The sequence below is a fragment of the Sciurus vulgaris genome (genome assembly GCF_902686455.1).
Source record: "Sciurus vulgaris genome assembly, chromosome: 8".
Taxonomy (NCBI): Eukaryota; Metazoa; Chordata; class Mammalia; order Rodentia; family Sciuridae; genus Sciurus; species Sciurus vulgaris.
Window position 1 is genome coordinate 76,365,711 of NC_136468.1, and position 24,130 is coordinate 76,389,840.

The window sequence follows — 24,130 nt, forward strand, 5'->3', positions numbered from 1 at the left end:
TCTGGAAATTTTTTAAAAAATGATAATGATAAAATCATTTGATGTAGAGATACTCTAGTATCCCATCAGATAGACCATCTCTCCCTTCTGGCTCATAAAAACAACCAGGGTTATAGTCTTCTATGGAACTACAGTGCTCCAAGAAATCAAGTAAGGTGTGATAAAGGCAGGTATGGTATAAAGTCTCTGGAAAACTTGTTCTTGGGGAATCAAACCATAATAAATTTTATTCAAGAAGATGATAAAGAATAAAAATAATTTTTACACTAAGTATTCATGCTTGGGGCTATGCCAAAGATATGAGGTCATAGAAGTTGCAGCAACAGCCTATATCAGTTTTCTAAACTTTAATCTATCTTTTCCCACCTTCATAATTTTTCGCCACGTGTAATTACCTCCCGTATTCTTATTTAGTTTATTTTACTCTATTTTCAGTTAAATGAGTTTATTTCAAATGGAAAATCGCAATTACCATTATAAATGATAATTTAAAACAGCATTGCTAACAGAAAGAAGACAGCTGTAATAGTAAATGTATATGAAACTAGTAAACTTTACAGTATTTGTGTATCTGCTAACCCATCTCAGTTTTCATGAGTGAGTGCTTTGGTGGGTTTTGGTAAATTCTGACCAAATAAAATAATTAGGGTTGGTAAATGTGAATGGAATTATTGAAAATTTCCTGGATGACATAATATGTTAATCAGTTTTTAAGATAAACTTTCCTGTGACAAGTACCTGGCTAGCTGTACCATGTGCAGGGTAGACAGACACCTACTTAATGAGGTTTCAAGCAGGAAGTCCAGCTGCTCTTGGCAGTACCTCCCAAAGCTTCTGGCAAATGCTTGAAACTCTATAGTTTGAATGTAATTACTTTTGCTCAGTTGTTTTCAAACTTCTTAAAGCAGTCAACAACTATATTTTAAACAAATGAAGTAATATTTTAAAAACTAGTAAATAAAAGGGAATACCAAAATTTTATTTGCACAAATACATTTTAGAGGTTCAAGTTGTTAACATTTTTAGTTAGTTGATTTATGGGAGTAATGTGACTATTTTAATGAAGTCATTTGCAATGTTACAGTTATCCTGCATTTCATGGCTTTCTACATTTTGTTTTGGTTGCATGATATTGGGACTATCCTGATGCAGATATGCAATTAAGTGAACCAACTTTTTCCATCTTACTTGGTCACATTCTGATTCCATCACTGGAATGTGGAAACTTTTAACTTGTCTCTTCAAAGCTACATCAAATAGAACTAAAATGGATTACATTCCTTGAAAGGTTCTCACTTTTGGTTTAAAAAATAGTTTTCATATATTTGTTGACTGGGGTAGCGAAGAACAGAAGTTCTTTGGTTTAGGCAGGGGAATGAAGGGAAGGGAGGTGGAATGGGAATAGGAAAGATACAGAATGATCTCACATATTTTCCTATGTGCACATATGAATACACGACCAATGTAATTCAACATCATGTACACCTAGAAGAATGAGAAGTTATACTCCATGTATGTATAATATGTCAAAGCACATTCTACTATCATTTATAACTAATAAGAACAAATAGAAGTATTTTAGAATTAAAAAAATAGTTTTCAAAGGTGCATTTTAAATCATAGTTTTTCACTTTAGTTAATAGAAATGTATTACATAATGTTACTTCTGCCTGGTTCATACTCTTTCAAAGTTTAAATTAGTAGGATCTATTTTATTCTCCATAAAGACCTACAATTTTCGATTTTATGGCTAGCTCCTTAGCCTCAGTTGTGAGTATGTTTAAATCAAATTCTCTCTGACTAAAGCGTGCTTGGAATGTACTCCAGTACAACCCTATTATTGGAGCTAGTTAATTAACACAATTACTTTATGAGCAAAAATGCTACTAAAAGGGGATCATTGTTTTCATTTAAAATATTAGTATTCACCTTGTTATCACTTCCACTGGTTGGTATGTGCCGTTTGTACCAAAAAAATGTGTCTAAATTTGCTAGTCTTTTAGTTCCACTGGGTTCACATGAACTATGGTGGTAATATGTCCATTTGTACAATATTTCTCATTAAATATGCATAAGTATGTTCTTTTAAATAACCACTGCAGAGTTATAGACTTTCTAATCAATGCCACAGTTATTTATTTATATGTGTGTGTGTATGTGTGTCTGTGTGTGTGTGTACAAATGTATATGTGTGGGCACGTATATCTTCCTTTCTCTCTTTCTATCCATCTATTTCCTTCACTCTCTCTCTCTCTCCTTTCTTTCTTCCTATTCACCTACCAACTCCTTTTTTCTGACAAGTGAGAAAAAAATGAGAGGAGAAAGAGGAAAGCCAGAGGAAGCTAATTTTGTCTGGTAACATGAGTTAATCATTTGAGAAGTTAATATAACAACATGTTTTTATAGAATACAACATAGGGTATTTTTTTATTAAAGACTTCTTTATTGTTTCAAAATATGGCCATGTTTAACCTAAGTTTTTACAGAGCTGCTGAAGAATTGCAGTTATAACTCAATGGAACACAGTATGAAAAGTAATGTTTTAGCTGAAGGCCTTTATTTCTTTTAAAATGCAAATACCTCTACCTTCATCTGCAATCAGTCATTTATACATTAATGTGAAGGAATTTATTAGACATCTTTCTGAGGTTAATTTAGAAGAGCAGGAGGTAAAGATGAACTCAGCAACTGAAAGGCATGGGAAAGGAAAGATCGAATATTAAGGCTGGGAGCATTGAAAATCAACTTGGCTTACTTTACAGGTTTACTTAAAGACTATACTATCTTTGTGTAATACACTTACTATACTTATAGACACATACACAGAAAATTCCTACTGATTTAGATGAATGTGAGTATAAATATGTTTCAGAATTGCATCCAAATACTTTAGCATATTTCAATGAAATGATAATATAATGAAATGAGTTACTTATAATTTTATTCAACCTTGAATTAAGTCAAAAGTACAATTTGGAACAAATATATGTATTGAGTGAAAATGTTCTGATCTTATGTGAGTATCCCCAAAGATTGCAAGCTAGTGAATTGTTTGGGAGTCCCAAATCATGTATGGCTTAAGGATAGTGAGGACTTGATGAACCAAACTTAAACTTGCACCTTTGGTCTATGACATTTATTTAAAGAAATTTAAAATAGAGTGTAAATATTTTATTAAGCTCAATCTGTTTATCAAATAAAATAAATTGTCTCTATCACAAGAATTTAGTTATATGCTTCCTCCTCCCCACCATACACAAAAACTTTCTAAAGTTTTTTTGGGGGGGCATTTCCATTCCAAAATATAGTAAAAATTAGTTGCAATTTATGATAAATTTTTACAGAGGCATACAATGACCTTCAAAAACTGTGTACTAACAAAAATATATTCCTGAATCACAAACCCAGTATGTTTCCACTTTCTTCTCTCTCAGACTGTATGGAAACTTGGATCTAATAGTTCCACACTAGAAAGCAAAAAGGCAGAAAGGGAATAGAGAGCTTTTCCTACATTTATGGGCAGTAAAAGTCTATGACAATAGTTGTGACAGGTTTCTTCGTGCTTTATTTCAACAATACATTCCTGAAAAAGGCATACAAAGCAGAGTTAGTGAGACCAGGCCAATAGGATCTCAGTTGCAGCTCTGTGAAGAATGGCACACCCATACGTCCATAGAGATGTTTGCCTGGATGGAGCACAGCCATGTTTCTTAGAAACTTAAAATAGATGAATGTAGGCAGCTGAGCCACTGCAAATTCTTTTGGATAAATATCTGTAATGTGTACATGCAAAGGATATGTCTAGTATTGTAATGTAGTAGCCAAATAGAAAAACATAAATATTTTTAAATGTATTATTTTATATGTATATAGTACAAAATATTTGTAAGGAGAGAGGGAGTGAGTATATATAGTACATAATAGTTCAATATGTAGAATTCAAAAGAAGAGCTTATAGTTTGGTCTTAGTATGTTTCTTAAGCTAATTCTAATTTTTAGAAATTTTTCAATATTTAAAACATCTACTAATCTTATCTTAAAATGATTTAAATACAAATACAATACAATATTACTGTTAATATCTTCTAAAAACTAATGATCATATTTATTTTCCACTTATTATTAATTCATATAGGGCAAGCATCTCACTTTTTCCATGTGTGTATCCTTTGAAGTGCTATTTTCTCTATATTTTCATATGGTTATATTGCATTCTGCGTATAGAATATTCTAATTGATTTGTTGTAATCTTGCTTATACTGAGTTCCACAAGTATTCAGGATTACTTCTACATTTCAGGGGCATCAAAACTTCTAGTCATTGGTAGGTCTTAATAACCTTTTCAAGAGCATACCTAACTCTCCATCCATCTTTGTCCCCTGGTCATGACATAGAAATCACTGCCTACTGTAAACACCTGAATTAGTTATTACCAAAAATAAAAAAAATAAAGTTACTATTACCAGAAGATCACCAGCCACCTTCAGTTTATTTATTTATTTTTGTATTTATTTATGTTGAGCCGACACTGCAACCTCTTCATATTTTATCTTTCCTACACTAAGCTGAGACAATGTGGTCTGATTTCCCAGTGCCATCAGTGGTATCAGGTAAATTGTAGAAGGTAACAGAAAAACTTCATATACATGCATTTTATAGACTTTTAAAAGTTTTTGTAGATTTTATAAGATTCATCAACAAAAATTAGGTGTCACATCCCAGTGTGAAATATACTACAGTGGAGTTGAAAATTCTTCCCCATAGTCATTGTATCCTATTTTGTTAATCATTTGCTCTTTGTTTCCCAAGTCTCCTGTTACTAACTTTCCAGAAAAATAATAGTAGATAATCATAATTTATTGTAGAACATTGAAACATTCCCTGATACACGGTTCTTAGAACAATAGTGCAATATAAGACAGCTTCAATATCAGAGCCTGACCGAGGAAAGACAAGAACAAAACCTCTTAGGATTCAACCTTAGAAATGCCTAAACTAAACCCTTGTTAAATTCAAACATCCTGACCAAGATGATTACATTCCAGAAGAGCTAATGTATAATCTATCCTATTTTACTATCAATCACATATACAGCACATGTTTTAAATTTTATGAGAAAAACCCTAATCAAAGAAAGAGAACAAAGAAGGAAAATATTTATGGAAAATACATATGATTTTAGAATCCATTATGTAATTTAATCATGCTTGGGTATGTGATAATATGAAAAACACAACTGCATAAATATATACATTTTAGTCCAATGGAAAACTCTTTAAAGGTAGCCTTTGAAGTCAGATTAGCAAGCAATTTGACAGTTAATTGTTAGGAACCTTACCTTGACTTGCAAACTTCAACTCTTTGGCATCTGTGAGTGTGGTCCTTTTGTCAGACCCTTTTTTCTCTATTCGTCGATGGCTTCTTCTTTTCTTAGACTCTCCCCAGAGATTGGATCCTCCATGCATGCTCGGTATATTCAAAATAGCAATTCCTTCCAGAGAGATGTTTATTAAATCTATCTGTACGCCATCACACTGATCAGTTAAAAAAAAAAAAAAAAAGAACAGAAATTGCAAGATATTTTATCTTTCTTTGATTTTTTTCCTTATCTTTTAATAAGGGCATTTAAAATCACAATTGTACCTTTTCTAAATCAGCTTTTTAAGAACACTTTAATGCTTACCCTAAATAACAACATAAAAGATAAATCAGTCACCAACATTAACCTGTTATCATTAATGATCCTTTAAAATGACCAAATTAAATCACTAGTATACTTCTTAGAGAAACATATGTTAGTGTCTACATATATGTATAACCAGCTGCAAATTTCCAGTATGTTACAAGGAGGTTGATTCTAGGAAGAATGGTCAAATTTCAAGTAGAAATTTTAATGATTGTCACCTGACACCTATTTAGAACTTAATGTATTAGAGGGCATTGTTAGGGGAAAATAAAGAAATAGAATTCATGATTCATGTCTTACATCTTTTTTTTTTTTTTTTTTTCCTTAACAAAGAATGAAGTGGTTTAAGAGGGAAAGTAAAGAACAAATCAGTAATTCTCAACCACTCTGGAGTGGCCACTGATGGTTTCTTGGTCTAGATTAAGTTCTAAGCAGGACATCAAAGACAACAGGAAGCCCAGGTGTCCAAATAAATGTGGAGGGCCAATATGATCAAGTAAGGGAAAGGATAAGAACAGCAGTAAAAGGAAACTCCAACCCACCAGCATTGATGTAATAATAGCTTGCTAAAAACAAACAAAAAAAAAATCCAATTAATTAGCCAGAGTTTTTGTTTTCTGACCTGGTAACAAAAGACCCTGCTGACTATGACACATGTGGACAGTACTTGGCTGTATTCAGAGTGTTCACGTTTTAATATTTTGAACATTTTGAACATTTCCTCTGATGGACACGTGTGGAAAGTGAAAGGGCCACTCTTAAATTTTTGAATGACTATGTAGTTATTGATATGCTTTGGGTTTTCTAAAATTTAGTTAATACAAAATATCCAAGAAATAGTCTCCCATTTTCAAATATAAGTCAATATATACATACACATACATAACTTTTTATTAAAAAAGTTATTTTATTTTTATAAAATAAGCATTTTATAAATTGAAGCAAATCTGCAGTGGGATTGGTTTATTTGGCATGTCTTATTATTAAAAAAAAATCATTGCTACTAACTTCCTCATTTCTCATAGCAGTCATGACTTTTAAGACTTATAAGACTTGTAATGCTCCACCAAAACGCCAACAAAACACAACTCTCTCTTCTCTTACATTAACCTCATCACACTGAGTCTAGGATTGAATCTTGTTCACCAAAAAATAAAAGCTGTGAAATAAAGCAGCACATTTTGAGCCTAGTTGGCAGGGATAGAAACAAATTCTAGAGAAAGTGCCAAGTTTTCATTCCATTTGTTTCAAGGAGGGTGAAACCAAGATCCGAATGATGTCTTTTTTTTTTTTTCCCTCAGAAATAAGTGATTTTCCCTCCTTTTCATGTATTAAATTAAGATGATTTCTTTTTACTAAAGAATTCTGCTCATGTGTATACTCACTTACCGCTATATATTCTAGATAAACAGATATTAATTTCATAATTAAAAGTAATCTTGTGTAAATACCCTGCAGGCCTCAATGAATCAAACACATACTGTGTGTCAGGCCTCCCACTGACTTCAAGTGGAATGTACTGGCTGGATAATTAGATAGTACATATTTTTTAACCTTATTTGCATGCATATTATATCTTTTGCACACTGACAAGCAGCAGTAACAACAAAAGTCAGATTACCACAGGGAATTCCCACAAAGAAGTCTTCATTCCTTATAATTTGCAGCCTAAATTAAAATAATTTGATCTTTGACAAGGATGAAATGTCAAGCAGAAGGGGGTCCTCTACAAGCCACGGCCTGTGGCTTCTGAAATCTGCCTAATTTATGTCAGTCACTTCTTAATACATATTTAAGTATTACACGAAAAAGATGATAAATATGCAATCTGACACCTTTGGTATTTCCCTGCTGTTAATTTATAAAGGTCTGGCTTCCCCCAAACTGACTAAAATCATTTAAATAACAGAAGAATCATGAAATAAGCTGGAGTTGGGGTCTGGCTTCCATTTTCACTCAATATTGAACACAGCAGGTAATACACTAAGACAATTATTTGACTAGGCCTTAGAACCCCACTGTGACAAGTGACTTTCAGAATTAGTGAAGGAGGATTCCTTTGTTCATCTGCAAAAAAAGAGAGTATGCTGCAAATGGGCTTTTTTCTTTTTAATTGAACTAGTGGAGTTACATGTGACAGTGGAAAAACACCAGTGTATACTATTATTCATGTTTGCACTATTCAGACTCATGTCAAGTGTAGTTTTAAGGAAACAGAGTGGGTTGTTCTCTGAGAAGTTAAAAAAAAATTCTCAAGGAGCTGCAAAGAAAAAGAGCTGGTGAAGAATACTGATGCTCCCTTGGGGCAGGACATTGTACTTAACTAAATTGCTATTTATTAATAACTTTTTTTCCATCAGCTCTTGACCCCAGGTAACCTTCTTCTGTTTGCTTTAATGTTATGCTGGTTAATCTGGAAATTTTCAGTCTTGTTGTTGATGGAGACCAGGGATTGTAGCACATTAGTTGAATACAGGAAAATAAAAGCTGAGGTGAAGGCTATGAAATATAAACAAGTGATAATATTGTGTTGGATAATATTTTTGTATGCTTTGAAGATTTATGATTTCTAGAAAGGTGGCTACAGAGTAAAGAATATAAAAGCTTAAATGCTAACGGCCTTAGTTGGACAATAAATTTTGAATATTTTTATTGTGCACAAAATGTCATTAACATGTAGTACTGTGGGAGCTACTTATAGAGTGCAGTGCTGTGATGCCGTTGTCTACCCTTCTTCATTTTAAAATAGAAAGTCTCACTCCAAAACAAACTTAACTAAAGGAAGAGAAGATTTCAAAGAAAAATTTTGCCCATGTATATTAATCCTAGTTTATAAACTTTGGAGAGATGTAAGTTTTGAAAGAAAATTCGATGAGATTAATTAAAAATTAATGATAAATTGTAAATCCCTTATTGGTAATGAGTGACTCTGTGCCGACGTCAGATAAAAATTATTAATAATTTTAATCACTGAAACAAAATATTGCTGTACAGGTAATCTTAGTATTAGGACTCATAGAGTAGGAGTTTTACTGGAAAAGAGCCCTATTGCCTTTGAGAATTCTGTTTTCCAAGTTACCAGACAAGAATCTCATCTTTCAAATTCTAATAATTTATTTTGTTTTCCTGATTTTTTTTTGTTTTTGGTCATTTGTTAATTCTTGAAATCAGTTAGATTTTTAGAAGTACTTACTCAATTTGATAAATCTCAGCATTTTGGGATGAAAATTCTTGACTTTAAAATTTACCATCCTAGGCTCAATAACAACCAAGACTGAAATACCTGGAGAATGTGCTTTCTTATACTTTCATCAGCTTTGTCTGCTACATGGGGCAAAACGAAAACTATGATCTTTATATTTTAATCATCAATGCAGACCTGAGATATTTGAGTAAACCTCCACTCCTTCTCCCAAGTACTTTAATGCAAACTTTGCTTTAAAAATATATTCTTGTAATTTTAATATTTTTAATGTTTTTCTTCTATGATAAAATTAGAAGATACCTGAAATTCTTAAAATTAAAATCTCTACATTGTACATTATTCACACGTGTGTATATATATATAAATTATATATGTATACATGTATAAATATGTATATATATTTCTAAGTTATTTTCTTTATTTTAAACATTTTAGCAGCAACAATATAATTCTTATTTCTCTTAAATTATTAAATAAAATGTTTAAATCTACAACAGAGTTATAATAGGATGTCTAATTCATAGTGTTTTGATGAAGAATAAATCAGGTAATTCATGTGTATTGCTTAGCACCAGGCATGGGGTAATATTAATAAATTTCATACATTATTATCAACTGCTGTCACATGATATTTATTTCCTCTCAAACATTTGTCCCCTTTCAAAGATGCTCCCTTTGTGAAAGAGGGATGTGGTATAAAAAGATACACAAAAAATGACTTGTTTTTGAAGAAACTGCCAATAAAACATATATTCATTGCTTGAGGTTCTGTTGTTACTAACATGGTTTATTCCCTGTTATATATTTTTCAAACTATAGTTGGTATGATTTTAGGCCACATAGGAAGCAATAGTAAGCAGAATCAAATTTCCGAATTGCTGTTTTTGTTCTATTTAATTATGAAGTAACCTTGAGGGTAAAAAGCCTTATTCTGCTAATATGATAGACTGGATTCATTAAAATGTGAGCAGAGAGTCAGATTTGGCATTGCCATCTATCCACATGCACATGTGTGCATGCACACACGCACACGCACACACACACACACACGCACACACACACACTCAAGACATGAAGCAATATAATAGGGAGTGCATACTGTGCTGATTGATTTATAAATACCACTATATTGGTTCCCAGAACAAGCCAGTAATGCAAGGCCAGAAAGTCAGCCTTGGAAAATATGTGCAAACACAACTCTAAGAAACTCTAACTAAAACTTAGCTTTAGTTGTCCAAAGTTCTTCCAGAATCTCCTAGTTTTTCTATAAGATGTAAAGTTCTATAGAACAGAATCATTCACTTTTATCATTGTATAGACTTTAAAAATTAATGTTTTCTACATTTCTTTTTATTCAAATATCTTTCGCTATATGATACAGCTCTTTTTCTTGAACACTTTTTACTTTGTGACATATATAATGCTGTTCTATTTATTGACAGTTTTTAAATCTGTGTTCAGGGAAAAGATGAGGAAAAAAGAGAGGTCAGGAGGGTTTGGACTCTCTAACTACATTCAACTAAAACCATACTTCTATTTTGTTTTCCTTATTTTTGGCTTCTGCTACAAATTTTCTTGAGTATGGGTTTCTGAGAATAATAAATGCTCAAAATTCACTGTATAAAGTAACTATAAAAATAGTTATTCTGAAGGTAAAGGGAAATGCAATTTTTAAAATAAATATATAATGCATCTATAACTACCTACTTAAAAATATATATGGCATATATTGCTATACATGTTAGATTGTTTATTACTAAAATACACAATCAGTGCTGTACTTTTATTCATAATTATATACATATGAAACACAAATACAGATAGGTTATCATGAATAATAATCACAGCAAGTTCACATTGAGCCCAAATTCTTTTCTCTCAGTGATCAAACTACTTTCTATGGTTATGATCTCATCCAGTTATGAAGGGTTCTTCCCATTCCATAAAACCATCCAGTGTTACTTCTATGCTTCATCTTATTTTCTGGTCACGATTAGAAGAAAGTACAAAATGTTTACAGTGGGAGTAATGTTATTTTGGGTATTATTATTATTAATGACAGTAAATTATAAAGTTAGGACAATGATGAGCCTATCCAGGCCATTACGAACCTATGTGATCCATCACTTCTGTTTACCAAATTATTACCTGAATGTGTGCCACTAATGGTTTAAGGATTAGCAGACAATTTATGAATTTATTTTTAAAATGAAAAGTGTCAAAGCCAATATTTCTGGATTCCGAAGATATAATTATGTTTCATGTTTCATTATTCTTCTCCTTTGTTATTGTCCTTACCATTTATTAAAATACAACTTTTCATTTTCCTTTTAATCCTCGAAATCTTTCCATATGTCATTTTCTTTATAACACATCTCCAAAATTCTGAGTCTTAAGGTGTCTATGTATTTTTGGTAGACCTATGTGCTCCAAGTCTTTTTAAAGTGTGTCTTGTCTTATTATCTTTGCTCTTTTTCTTGGCATTTTCACTTCCTATACTTGTAATGGGGAAATGGCAACCTTGAGAACTGAGAAAACCTAGTTAATGAATGGGAATGGAATGGAAAGTGTACTTTTTAACGTTTATTCATGAAAGTAAGTATGATTTTAGTGAACTGTGTTTTAAAGGTTATGAAATATTGGAACTTGAAAATACTAAGTTTTTTATATATCTTACAGCTCTTTTTTCATTTTCATCCACTACTTTTGTATCATTTCTCTCCACACTAGCTTTGCCCACTAACTTCACTGATATCCACAGTTGTGTTCCACCTCTCATCTTTTTATATTATATTAAAACAACTTGGACCTACATTAACTTTATTCTATTATTTCAAATTATGCTACTCTCCTTAGAGTGACAGAAATGACATTTTAGAATCTTGAGAAAATCTTTGTGGGTTGCTTACATTATATTCATCCCATGGGTTAAACCAAGTACTTATGAAACAACCAAACACAAGTCATTCCATAGTATTACAAAAGAGAATTCATTTTTCTTACTTCTATTTCTACAGATTCATGGAGCTTCTTGCAGGTGGCTGAGAAAGTTTCAGATGTGCCAAACTCAAAATACCAAAATTTGTTCTTCATTCTGAAAAAGGAAAGAAAGAAGCTGCTTAGGTAATTATCAATAACAGAAGAGATTTTTTTTTTTAAATAGCCTAACTCTGTCTTGCAATGTAAGTAATAAAAATGGTTTGAAACATATGACATCCAAAACGTAATGGATGATCACATAATTTTCAGAGCTTAAATGTTGGTGTCAAATTGTGTGATAGTCCCTGAGGGGATTACAGGAATGGGTTGATCTGACAGATTCAAGTATATCTTTGACTCTCCTAACTATTGGTTGATTAGATTTTAAAAACTGTTTTAGTGCTTATGGTTTTTCTCTCTTAGGTAACTTGATTTTAGAACCAACCACTCTGTAATCATAAAAGAAACAAGCAATTTCCCATTTCATGGGCAAAGATAAAGCTTAAGCATGCTACATGTGCATGGTTATGTATTCATTAGAAATAGTCATGAATAGATAGCATCTTATTAAGAAAAATAATGCTAATCCATATGGCTAATATTTAGTAATTTGGGGATATCCATTATTTTTAAAAGATATTATTCTTTCTCATATAAATGGTAGTAGGAAATTAGGATAGAGTGTGAAAGAACCAAGGAAGCAATAATAATATGAATATAACAAAAGTTGCAAAGAAAATAGTTTAAAAGATTTCAGTATTTAATTTTTTTTTAGTTTTTAATCTTAATGTAATATTATACAATTTTTTCTCCCATGACCAAAAGATGTTATCTTTAGCTCTTTGTACCAGGTAATTAAATTATGCTCACTTAATGTAATTTTACAAGGTTGACTAGATTTTTATATTATCCATATTGTACTTAAAAATTCAATCTTATGAAAAAAAGACAGTTTTTGATTATGCATATTTCTAATAAGGTGACGTGTCCTCAATTAGAAAAAAATGCAGGTAAATTGACATACATATCTTCACATATGAAATCAATACACAAACTTCTGTTGTAGTATTTGAATATCTCTCACATGAAATTATTCTGTGTGACCTGTAAATACTGATATCTGCCTTTTCCATTAGAATGTAAAACATTTTGACAATTAAAAAGATATTTGGCAAGGGTGTTAGTACTAAGTTCAATGCTGTTTTTGGTTTGGAAAATGATGTGAAACCCAATACAGTGGTTAGTAATTTGCATGTTAAGTAGAGTTTCTGATGTGAAATTATAAAATACAAAAGTAGTCTTATTTATCTAGACACATTCAATAATATCTAGATTTATATTAGGTTTTATTTCCATACAAAATTTTCACAAGCCCTTCTTGTATCAACCACAGTTAGGGCCAGTAATCTGAAGATCAAAATAGGTTTCAGGTTTCATAGGGTTCTGGTACCATGAATCATTATTATTTTCCAGACACTATTTTTTTTATTTAAGGCCTGATTTCATATATGTGAGTATATATAAATAATAGTATAAGTAGTTAGACAGATAAACATTTAATGGCAAGATCTATGGACATGCTATAAATGTCTTTATTAACTTGATGCAACTATCTAATTTATACAATAGATGTGCTTTTATAAGTTGACACACTCGCTGAAGTTATGAAAAATTTTTTAAAAACTTCCATTGGTTCATTATTCTGATAAAAATGGACATCATTCTATAGATTGAGAGGAAATTGTTGGTCTGTATGAGATAGTCTCAAGACATTCTTAGTGGCTGTTCTAATTATAACATGTTTGTGTTCATCTTTTCTCTAGATCTTCCAGAATTTATTCATTCATTTGTTCATTCATTCCACAAATGTTTAATGAGAGCATTCACTTCCATATGCTACTGTGTCAAGTTCTAAAGATATACATACAAATGCAACTATTTTTTGTTTCCAGTGAATGAAGAATGATGTAAGATTATAGGCATAAAAGATAATATTTAAGAAGTTGATTAACTAAATGAATATGAGCAAAATATTGTGTGAGCACACTTTGGTAGTTCAACTAATTTTGCCTTAGGGAATACAAAAAAAATCTTTAAAGGAAATAATTATATTTTAATGGAAAGTTAGTAGAAAGCAAGTAGAGAAGGAAGGAACGAAAAGACAAGTTCTAGGTGTTGTATTAGTGCAGTATGGTGGGAGAATGTGACAGGCATGGATGGACAAATGTAGTGGCATGTGTCTCAGAACATGTCTGCCAAGGTAAAGGTTTAGGTTTGATCTTGTAGATTAATAAGATTAATAAGTGACTGACAAGTTTATTAGCATTGGACTGACATGGTGAGCTTTATTTTATGGGTAAATATGTCTAGTAGACATGAAAAAGTGGTCTGGAATGTTGAAATGCTGGTGGTGTTGACAGAAATGTGGCTATTGGAATAGTCTAAATGAAATGTCATTGGAGACCTAAACCAAGTGACAGGGAAATGAAGAAGAGAGTCTCAATTCCATAGACATAAATGAGGTAGAATCAATAAGAACTGGTAATATTGGATTATACTTAGATTTATACTATACCTAGGTTATCTCTGAATGCACTTGTGGGAATAACAGAGTATTTCTCTGGAATAAAAAGGGCCATGGGTTCATATTTTGACAGGTTCTATGACCTAATGTGTATTATATTACAGTTGGAAATTAAATAAACAGATGAGGCTTTCAGGTGTATAGAAATGATTATGCTCCGTATTTTCCATTCTGCCTATCAAAGTTCATCATAGATTAATTTAGGGTAAAGTGGGGCTTGGGTCCGCTTACCAAGACTTACTCACTTTAACAAATACATCACAAGAAACAGAAATTCTGAGAATTTACATTCAGCATTTATTCACGATATTAGTTAACATTACTGCTCATGTGCAAAAGCTACTTTAAATTCTCCATTATTACAACCATTTTATGTTTCACTTAGATAAATATATGGAGGTAATAAAAAACACATAGAATCAGATTCCACATGACAAATTAAAGGCTGTTAAATTTTATTTTTTCAACCAAACTGGTCTTTAGGTTGTAGAAATGCAAAAAAGCCATTTAAGCATGTATGCTGTCTATTTTTATGACTCACATTATAAAATGATCCAAATAATTCAAACTCAAATTTGTCAGAGAAAACACATAGCTTTGGACTTTAAGAATGTGGTAAATGGACATTAACTCATTGTGAAATGGTCACACTGAAGTCAAGTTTATCATATTCTTGGACAGGTTTTATGACTTCAAACAAGATGACAAACGCCAAAAAAAAAGAAACTTCAAAAAAAGTTATTCATACAATTATAATTTTAATTGACATATTAAATCCTGTTCAATGAATTTAATTGTAAACCTGCAGGTTTCGGTTTAATATTCAGAGTGCTTGGCTACCAGATGTTCAGGTAAAGATTAAAAAATTAGCTCCCATTTCCAGGCATTTTCTTACTAATTTTACTTCTTTTAGATATCCTCAGAGAAATGTTGAAATTTAATTTCTAGCAATATTCATACACACACACACATACATAAAGCAATTAATTAGTAAAAAATATTCAAAGGAATATATATATATGTGAATACATATATATATTTCTAGTTCATTGCTTTTTGTTTTTACTTTCTTCTACTTGGTGACATCAGTGCCACAAACATAAAGCAAAACATGAAGTGCCAGTGCTTTTTCCCAAAAGAACACAAAAGAACCCAACTGGATATGAATCTCATTTCTCACCAAGCTGTATCATAAAAAAGGGGGATGCCATTACCTCATTTATCTTACTGTAGAAAGTTCTACGTCATAAACACACAGGTTTTAATTCAGTGAAATTACTCTTAAAGGTCATCTTCTTATCTTACAGTGGTTTTAAGTTACTTTTATGTATTTATGGGGATGTAGAAGATATAGGCAGATTATTTAACATGTATAAAACTGAAAAGTCTTCCTTAAGACACCTTTGTCCCTTTTCAAGTATCCTCAACTCAGTGATTCTGTCTACATTGCACGGATAACTTGCTAAACAGACAAAAAATTAAATTCTTTTTTGATGTGTGCTTTTCAAATGAAAGCAAAATCATAATGTCCTAAGTAATAACCAATAAATTTTTACTAAACAAGGATATATCAAAATCTTATCTTTTCCATTATTTTTGTTTTACTTTTGTCTTATTAGTATCATATTTTAGCAGTCACTTTGAATCTAGGAATAATTTTCTAATAGTAAGTCTTATTTTTAACAATTCTACGGCATACCCTCGAAGCATGGTAGGGATTCGGACTTGGTTAACATTGCTGGTGTGGGACTTGCTGCACTGTTGACTTATAGTAACAGTGTGTTTAAAGTGATATATTTGTGTCATAGAATCAGTTCAGTTTTATCCATTTTTCATCACCAAGAACCGTTACACAAAACATTAGTTTTAGAGTTACCCTTGATTCCTAAATGTAGTGAGGTATTACTTTTAAAAATACACCACAAGTCAAATGGAGGAGCCCTGGGGGACCTGATTTCACCAGTAAATAAGCAGTGTCAGAAAGTCACAACTCATCGAAGGAAAAGCAGAAGGAAAAGCACCGGCAGAGTAACTGTGACAAGAAGAGTGCTGGCAGGGCCGCAGGGACCTGTCAGTGCAAGGACCAGAGGTCAGCACAGGGGTAATGGAGGGGTATATTGTAGCTTATGTTCTTCATCACTTCGTGAAGTCTCCTGGGAAACCAAATGCCATCTGTAGGGACTACTGTAATAGGTATTACCCAACTCAACTTAAATTGATGAAATTATCAATTTAATTATTTCTTTTGATTGGCAACTATAAAATCACAGATAGTTATGAACAGAGTTGTTCTAAGTACAAAATAGTGGAATGAATAGGAACTTTTACTCCAATTTATAAAAAATAGCATCAAATATTTAAGTATATAGGAGTTATATATTTGGTTTCAGAAACTTGAGACTAAACCATAATGAGAGCAACCAAGCAATCATCCATGTGAACATGCCAATGGGGAAAGTGACCCTATGTTTTAATATCATAAGGTATAAAGAACTCCATTTAATTTAAACTCTCTAACTCATGGGTTTTGTTGTTGCTATTCTTGTTCATAGAAATTTATACCTCTCTTATAATAAGGAATAATGCTGCTGATATTATTTCATAGGGAAGAAATACTGCTATAATGACTATGGTGGGGATATTTTATATTCACACCAAAGAGAGCAAACATTTTTCATGCTTCCAGACAATGGGTAGAGATATACATTTTTAAAAAATGACATATAAAAATGCTTCTATCTAATGCTCACTCATAAGATGTGCTTGTTAAGTCCCAGGGAGACAATGAAACAAGCTATAGAAACTTCAGACAGAAACATATAATACTTTATCTTAGGATGTTAAAAAAAGATGGATATTCTAAAAATACAATTTTTAACTTGAATTACTTTTACAAGAATAAAGAAACTTTCTCAAATATATGAGCATATTAAAATATTCAATCAAAAAACAAATATTTTAGTATTTTTTTCATCTTTTAAAAAATGTTGGTTATATCAGTGTGTTTTATGTATAACAATTTTTTAGCAATTATGGTGACCTAAATGTTATTTTTCTCACTGTTTTATTGTATAATAGATCTAATTAATCAAATGAAAATGGAAAAGTACAAAAGCAGCAGTGTTGTCACTTTGCAGAGTGTGGATCAAGGAAGTACATGCATATAGTAAATCCCTAAGAGCAGTGATAAATTTATACTTATACAAAATGTCGAATAAACCTCATAGAATGCTCAAACAATGACCAAGCGTGTTTAGAACTAAATATCTTTCAATAATTATATCTTCACTACTTAGAATAAAATTTTCATAAAGATAAAAGTTTCTTTAGGAAAATGTTAGGAAGATTGAACAACATTTATGGTACTAATAATCAGGGTTGTTACTGAGCGTGGCAGTGTCTCAGGTGAGCTCATGGAGTCATAGTAGTGATTCTCCTCACAGTTTTTTGGAAGCAGCAAAATCTAACTCTAGAAATCCTCTTAAGAGTTTCTTCCTCAAAGTGTCTCTCATTAAATACAATAATGATTGCAGCATCACCGGAAGGTTTTTTCCTAGACTATAAAGAAAACGTTTTTGATTAGACAGGTCATCATTAGATGACATCTTTGTTTCTATTTCTATATCAGGACTTTATTCCCCTCTTCTGAAACAAACCCTCTAAATATGACAGTGTAATCTAGAGCTGATGAATGGAACTTGAGGGGAGCATATTGTAGGCTTCTGGGAAAGATTTCCTCCCTGGTAATGACACATACAGAGTGGAATCTCTGCCCCTCCTTTATATTGTTTTTGTGTATTGTCAGGAAAGGATATTATAAATGGAGATATCTCAGAGCAAACATCTTGTCACCATGAAGCAGCAGGCAGAGGAAACCCAGAGATGTTGATCTAGATTCCTGGAAAAATGAAGGTTAATTTGGTTTTCTATGGATTTTAATAACATGAATGTGATGTCTTGAATCATGGATTGTGCATTTGAATCCACAGAAAAGAATTATCACCACCACCTCTCTATATGAAGTGTATAAATTTTATAGTTGACAATATTGAGCAGATGGATAAGAACCTGATCACTTTTAGGGGCCACTATTCAATTATGTTTTTGCATTTACCAAGAGAAGGATAAGACTCTGGACTATGTATAATACATCACAAAGATATTGCTCATATAACCTTCCTAAGCCACAGAAACAGCAAGCTAGATAATGGCAACTGAATATGTTGAGCTAGAACATGAAATAATTGCTTACTGCATTCACTTTCTTTCTGCCAATTGATTTTCTTAACTACCTTGGTTATTTCTCTGACATTTTTCTCTCCTCTCTCCTCCATCTTCTCCTCCCTATTTTATTTATTGTTTTTTAGAGAACATGCTGTCAATCACATGGAATAAGAATATAAAATGCTTTAGTTTTAATACAGTTCAACATGTTAAGGAGCACGTGTTCAGTGTCAGGGAAGTTAATTACATATAGACCTGCATCATTTTCAACCTGGGGAGTTTAAAACAATTTTTTTTTCGGTACCAGGAATTTAACCCAGGGGCACTTAACCATAGAACCACATCTCCAGTTCTTTTTATTTTTTAATTGTTGCGGGTACTGGGGATTGAACTCAGGGGCACTCAATCACTGAGCCACATCCCCAGCCCTATTTTGTATTTTATTTATCAACAGGGTGTCACTGAGTTGTTTTGCACCTCACTTTTGCTGAGGCTGGCTTTGAACTTGTGATCCTTCTGCCTCACCCTCCTGAGCCACTGAGATTACAGGCATGTGCCACATTGCCTGACTCCCATTTTTATTTTTTATTTTGTGACAGGGTTTTGCTAAGAAACTTAAGGCCTCATCTAGTGTTTGAGGCTGGCCTTGAACTTGTGATCCTCCTGCCTCAACCTCTGGATTTGCTGGGTTTATAGGCGTGCATCACCGTGCCCAGTGATTCTACAGACATATGTTTGAAAAACACCTATACTATGATCACTGAAAGACCAGTTGATACTTTTCTATTATCCTCAGTGTAATAGAATAATTTTAAATCAATAATTTTGTCATTAGAATGTATCATGCCGTGCTACATTTTTGTCTTTCTAACCAAGGCTTACATTCTATATTTTGTAAAACTTGCAAAAATCAAGAAAAAAATTACACTTCTCTAGCTCCTTCACACATTTCCCTTACCTATATTGTGTGAAAATTACCGCTGCTTCACAACTTAAAAAAATACTTCTAATAAAAGTTGTTTCTATTCTCTGAAAATTAGTTAATTGTTTTACCTTTTGTTTCTCTTCACATATCAGCAGTCTTTTTCCAATTCTGTAACAAAAGGCACAACTCTGCATTTTGCAAATGCTGTTCTCTTTAAAACTTCTCTGACATTAGAACTAAAAAATGGAAAATTCTCTTTTCCAGTATCACAGAGGAGCTCTTTAAACATTAATTATCTTACAAAAAATGATAAGGGGTAGGAATCAGACTACTTGAGTTATATTGACAACATTGGTATTTTAATCAAATTGAAGAATTATTTGGTCCAACACATGAATCAGTAGATCCATTATTATATAGATTGCATTTTTTGTCACTGATTTACATCTTGAGGGACCCAGATGACTCCCTGAAATATCATGATCTGCTTTTGTTTCTAGTCATGATGCTATAATTTATACAAAATATCTAGGCTGACTTATACATGAACTAATTGACAGATGTAGGCATTATCATTTGGGGATTAATCATTGTGCCAGTACTTCCAAGTGCATATAAGACAATTTTAAGATAGATGTGAAGTAAACAATTCCTCTTTTTTTCTCTCCAATACTTTCTGCTTTATTTTAAAAACATGCCTAGCCCATGTACTATTTTCTTCTGTTTGAAATTATGTCAATATCAGCAGATAATAAATGGAGATTAATTTCAAACTTAAGTAGTTTTGTAATAAGAAGCTATTTTCAATACTCCTTACCATCAACAAATTACCAAACCACTAGATTTTATTATATTAAAACAAAGCAGCATGTTGCATTGAATTTTAGGATTAAATAAAATAACTTCTCTAATATTCCACTGAGTCAGAACAAAGTGTCTGTAAAAATAGTACTACAGTCTGATCCTAGACACAGCATTGGAATTGTCACATTCTGAATATTGTTACATATTTATGGTCATCCATTTAGCCTAATGAGTCATTTAAAATTGTTTCCTGTTCTGAACAGATTAAGAGATTAGATAAACTATCCTGTTGTCCTTTGGTCTACCTATCAATAAGAAAACAGAATCTCCTAGAGGATCATTTTAGTGGGTGTTCAAACATTTGTAAAATAAATCATAACATATATTCTTATATAATATTTTAAGTGTCCCTTAATCTTGCCAGAGTTCATTATTATGAATTTATGATACCACATAATGTGAGCAGGACTTTTACTTCCTGCTCAGAAGCTAGTCATTTGAAACCCTGGAAAATAAAAGGTAACTTCCTTAAAAACATGAAAAGACCAAAGAAAAGAATGCATATTAGTGTGTCTTATTCATTCATTCGACAAGTACTTATTGAACACCTCTTTCTGAACCAGGCACTAGTCTAGTGCTCAACTGCTGAAATACTCCATATAATAAATGGCAATTATAGATATAATTACTTTATTATTGAATACAACAAAATATTAAGTGAGTATAAATTCCTCCTACCCCTGGATGATTACTTCTATACAGTGGGACTAGGTGTTTTCTCCCTTTGGGAGGTAAATCTCTTTTTTTACTCTCTTGAATATGGACTAGCCTTGTGGTTTAAAGGAAAACCCAGCATCCAGCTCATCTACCAGTGTATTGCAGTGGAAGAAATGCCTAACTAATCCATAAAAACATGAGAAGTAAATTATTGCTGCTTAATGCCAGTAAGTTTTGGTGTAGTATGCTCTGTAGGTATTGAGAAAAGAGAAAATAATTTGTTATCTATCAGGTGGTGTGCTAAGCACAATGTAAAGAAGTCTGCAAGAGCTTCCACAAAGTTCTGCCTGTAGTCTCTACCTTCCAGCACAGTGGGAAAGAGTGCATTCTTTAAATATTCACACACATATTTTTAAATTATTATGGTAAAATATTAAAGTGGGAAAAGTGAAAATAGTTCATGAGACATTATAATTACTGGGAAGGAAGCACATTTCTGTTATAGGTGACTGTAAGCACAAAGGCCCTGTGGTAGAAAGGACAGATACTCAAAACCCACTGAAATAAGGTCCTCAAGCCTGGACCAGGAGTCCTAGCTCACTGAGAGAAAAGATCATGCTGTCTGTTGAGGGCCAAATATTTAGCAGTATGTCATATTTGTCTTATGAAGGATATTGTTAGAAGTAGTACTTGTATGAAAAAAAACATACAAATATTTATGTTTCATCATGTATGTCTTTTTATTTTTTTGAGGCAATTATTTGCTTCATGAGCATTCTGGAAACAGCAGCAAAATATGCTCCTTAAAAAATCCACAGAGGCAGCACTTGAATTTCATTAACCTTCTTTCATATCTAAACCCTCAGAGTTGAAACTAAGTAACCCAAATAAATCTAATAATGAAAATGAATTAGAAAGAAATGAGTTTTGGTAATTGTGGTTGTATTTGTCTTTTAGACAATTAGACTTTTACATAGAATATGATAGGAAAGTTAAAAAGGTAATATAACCAGACAAAGCAACAAGTTTCTATTGTATGGATTGACTCTGTGCTACCTGGTCATCAATTGTACTAATTTAGTATGACATCAAGAATATGCAAAACATCAAAAGGGTGTTGAAATTTCTCAAACTCTTGTTTGCATAAAAGGAGAGTGTCTAGTACAAAAAATAACCTGTCAATTATTTTCAAGTAGATAAAAAACTAGTATAGTATTTCTATTGGCAACAATGTCTTAATTTCCTCTGAGCTCTAAAGATACAAACAGCCACTAACAATTCTGTAGTTCCCTTCCCTTATTAGGTTCATAATATGATTATTGCCCACAAGAATTGTCAAGTGACCAGCAAGAGGAGGCAGGCAGAGTGATTCCTCATTTAAACAATAACCTCTTAAAACGGGCAAGCAGAAAAACAAATTTTGAAAAAAGGAAGAAAGAAAGAAAAGAAAAATTCTGAATTCTTTTTGTTATATTCAATCGTCACAATAGGGTAATTTTCTCTCATCATCCATAAATCTATCATCTTGCTAATGCTTATGTAAAATCATTTTCATTGTAGCACATAATATATATTAATAAGATACTAGACTTTTTCTAATATTCTACTTTCCTTTCCACTTTAGATTTAACAATCATATAATAATCACTGTTCTGCTTGCGAATGAATCATATGCAATAGTAAGGAAATAGCTAAGAGGGAGATGCCGCCCATGAGAGATTTAATCATAGGAAATGGCTGACTTTTTATTTCCAATAACCATCTGCACTCATGGTAAATCAGGTGCTAATGAAGCTCAGGCCCAGACTGCACAGGAGCATAAATCTCAAGAACCAAAAGTCATGGAGCAACAGACCTCAGAAAAACAGAATTTTCTGAGGAAATGCACCAGGATTATCATACAGAAGGTCACCATCTGCAAATGTGTCACATAAATGAATATATTTGGTAGTTGTAATGGCACTTTATGACACTGGCTGTAAACATTAAATCTCTACATTATTTTTTGAAACATCACTTTCAAATATTATGATCATTTGTAGTTCTATTTCACCTCTTAGACAGTCAACATCTTGAGGGTAGGAGCTTTCCATGCCAGAGTAATTTTTATCTCCTACACAGTACTTTGCACTCATAAGGACTCAGGATCTGAAGAATAATGATGATAAACTTATTTATTCTGGAATCCTACTTTAAGAGCAAGAAAGTACTGCAGATTTTTTTTTTTCTTCCCAATGAGTGAGGAAGCCAAGTCTAAATTGGGCAGAATCTGTACCAGATAGGGAGTTTAATTCAATCAGCATGACTGTTCTAAGAGTTTTTGTCTCTGTTATCCATAATTCTCAACTTCATGTGCTGCTCAGCCATTGTTAAGGTAATATGCCCAGTTAGAATCAGAATGAAGGGGAGGGCAGCCCAGAACAGGCAGATAAAGTTAAATTCTACATCCCCCAAATATTCAAGCCCCAGAATCTGACAGAAAATTTTTTCTATATTCCCATGTAAACCATGGACCATATATTTTCCTTGTGATTACTAATGATCACATTGTCAGTCACTTACAAATAATCCAAAAGCAGGAAACTGAAATCATAGGTAAAGCTGAGGTATGGGATCTCTATTAACATGTAAAACAACCTAAGTTCCATAGTATCCCGGGTATAACTTGGCCCCATTTTCCCCACGTTTCCGTGTGTGCAGAAATCCCAGTGAAGCACCCAAAAGATTATTCTCTCACTTTCGTAAAAAATAAAAATGAAGACACTAAAACAAAATCTAGTTGCTACAGCCAATTATTCTGTAAATAGCTTTTTGAATTACCTGAGGTTGATAGAGTTCTTAATTTTCCATGGGTCATGGAAACAAGGAGAGTTCAACTAGCCATGAGCACTTTCCTGAAATATACACTTGACATGTATGTACAGGATTATGCCTAAAATTTTAGGAGTTTACAGTCCTGAAATCTGTGCATAATGCCCAAGACTATGTAATTCCAGGTCAAAAGTT

At 32.3% G+C, this 24,130-nt stretch overlaps 1 protein-coding gene across 14 annotated transcripts in view; it reads right to left on the reverse strand.

The window, feature by feature from the left end:
* Window positions 1–24,130, reverse strand: part of DGKB (diacylglycerol kinase beta) — a 639,605-nt gene that overhangs the window by 140,987 nt on the left and 474,488 nt on the right. For all 14 annotated transcript variants that reach the window (XM_079151895.1, XM_079151896.1, XM_079151890.1 and 11 more), the window contains 2 exons: window positions 11,895–11,985; window positions 5,339–5,534 (listed from right to left, as the gene is read on the reverse strand). In XM_079151895.1, the coding sequence (XP_079008021.1) occupies window positions 5,339–5,534; window positions 11,895–11,985 (287 nt within the window). The remainder of the gene's footprint in view (window positions 1–5,338; window positions 5,535–11,894; window positions 11,986–24,130) is intronic.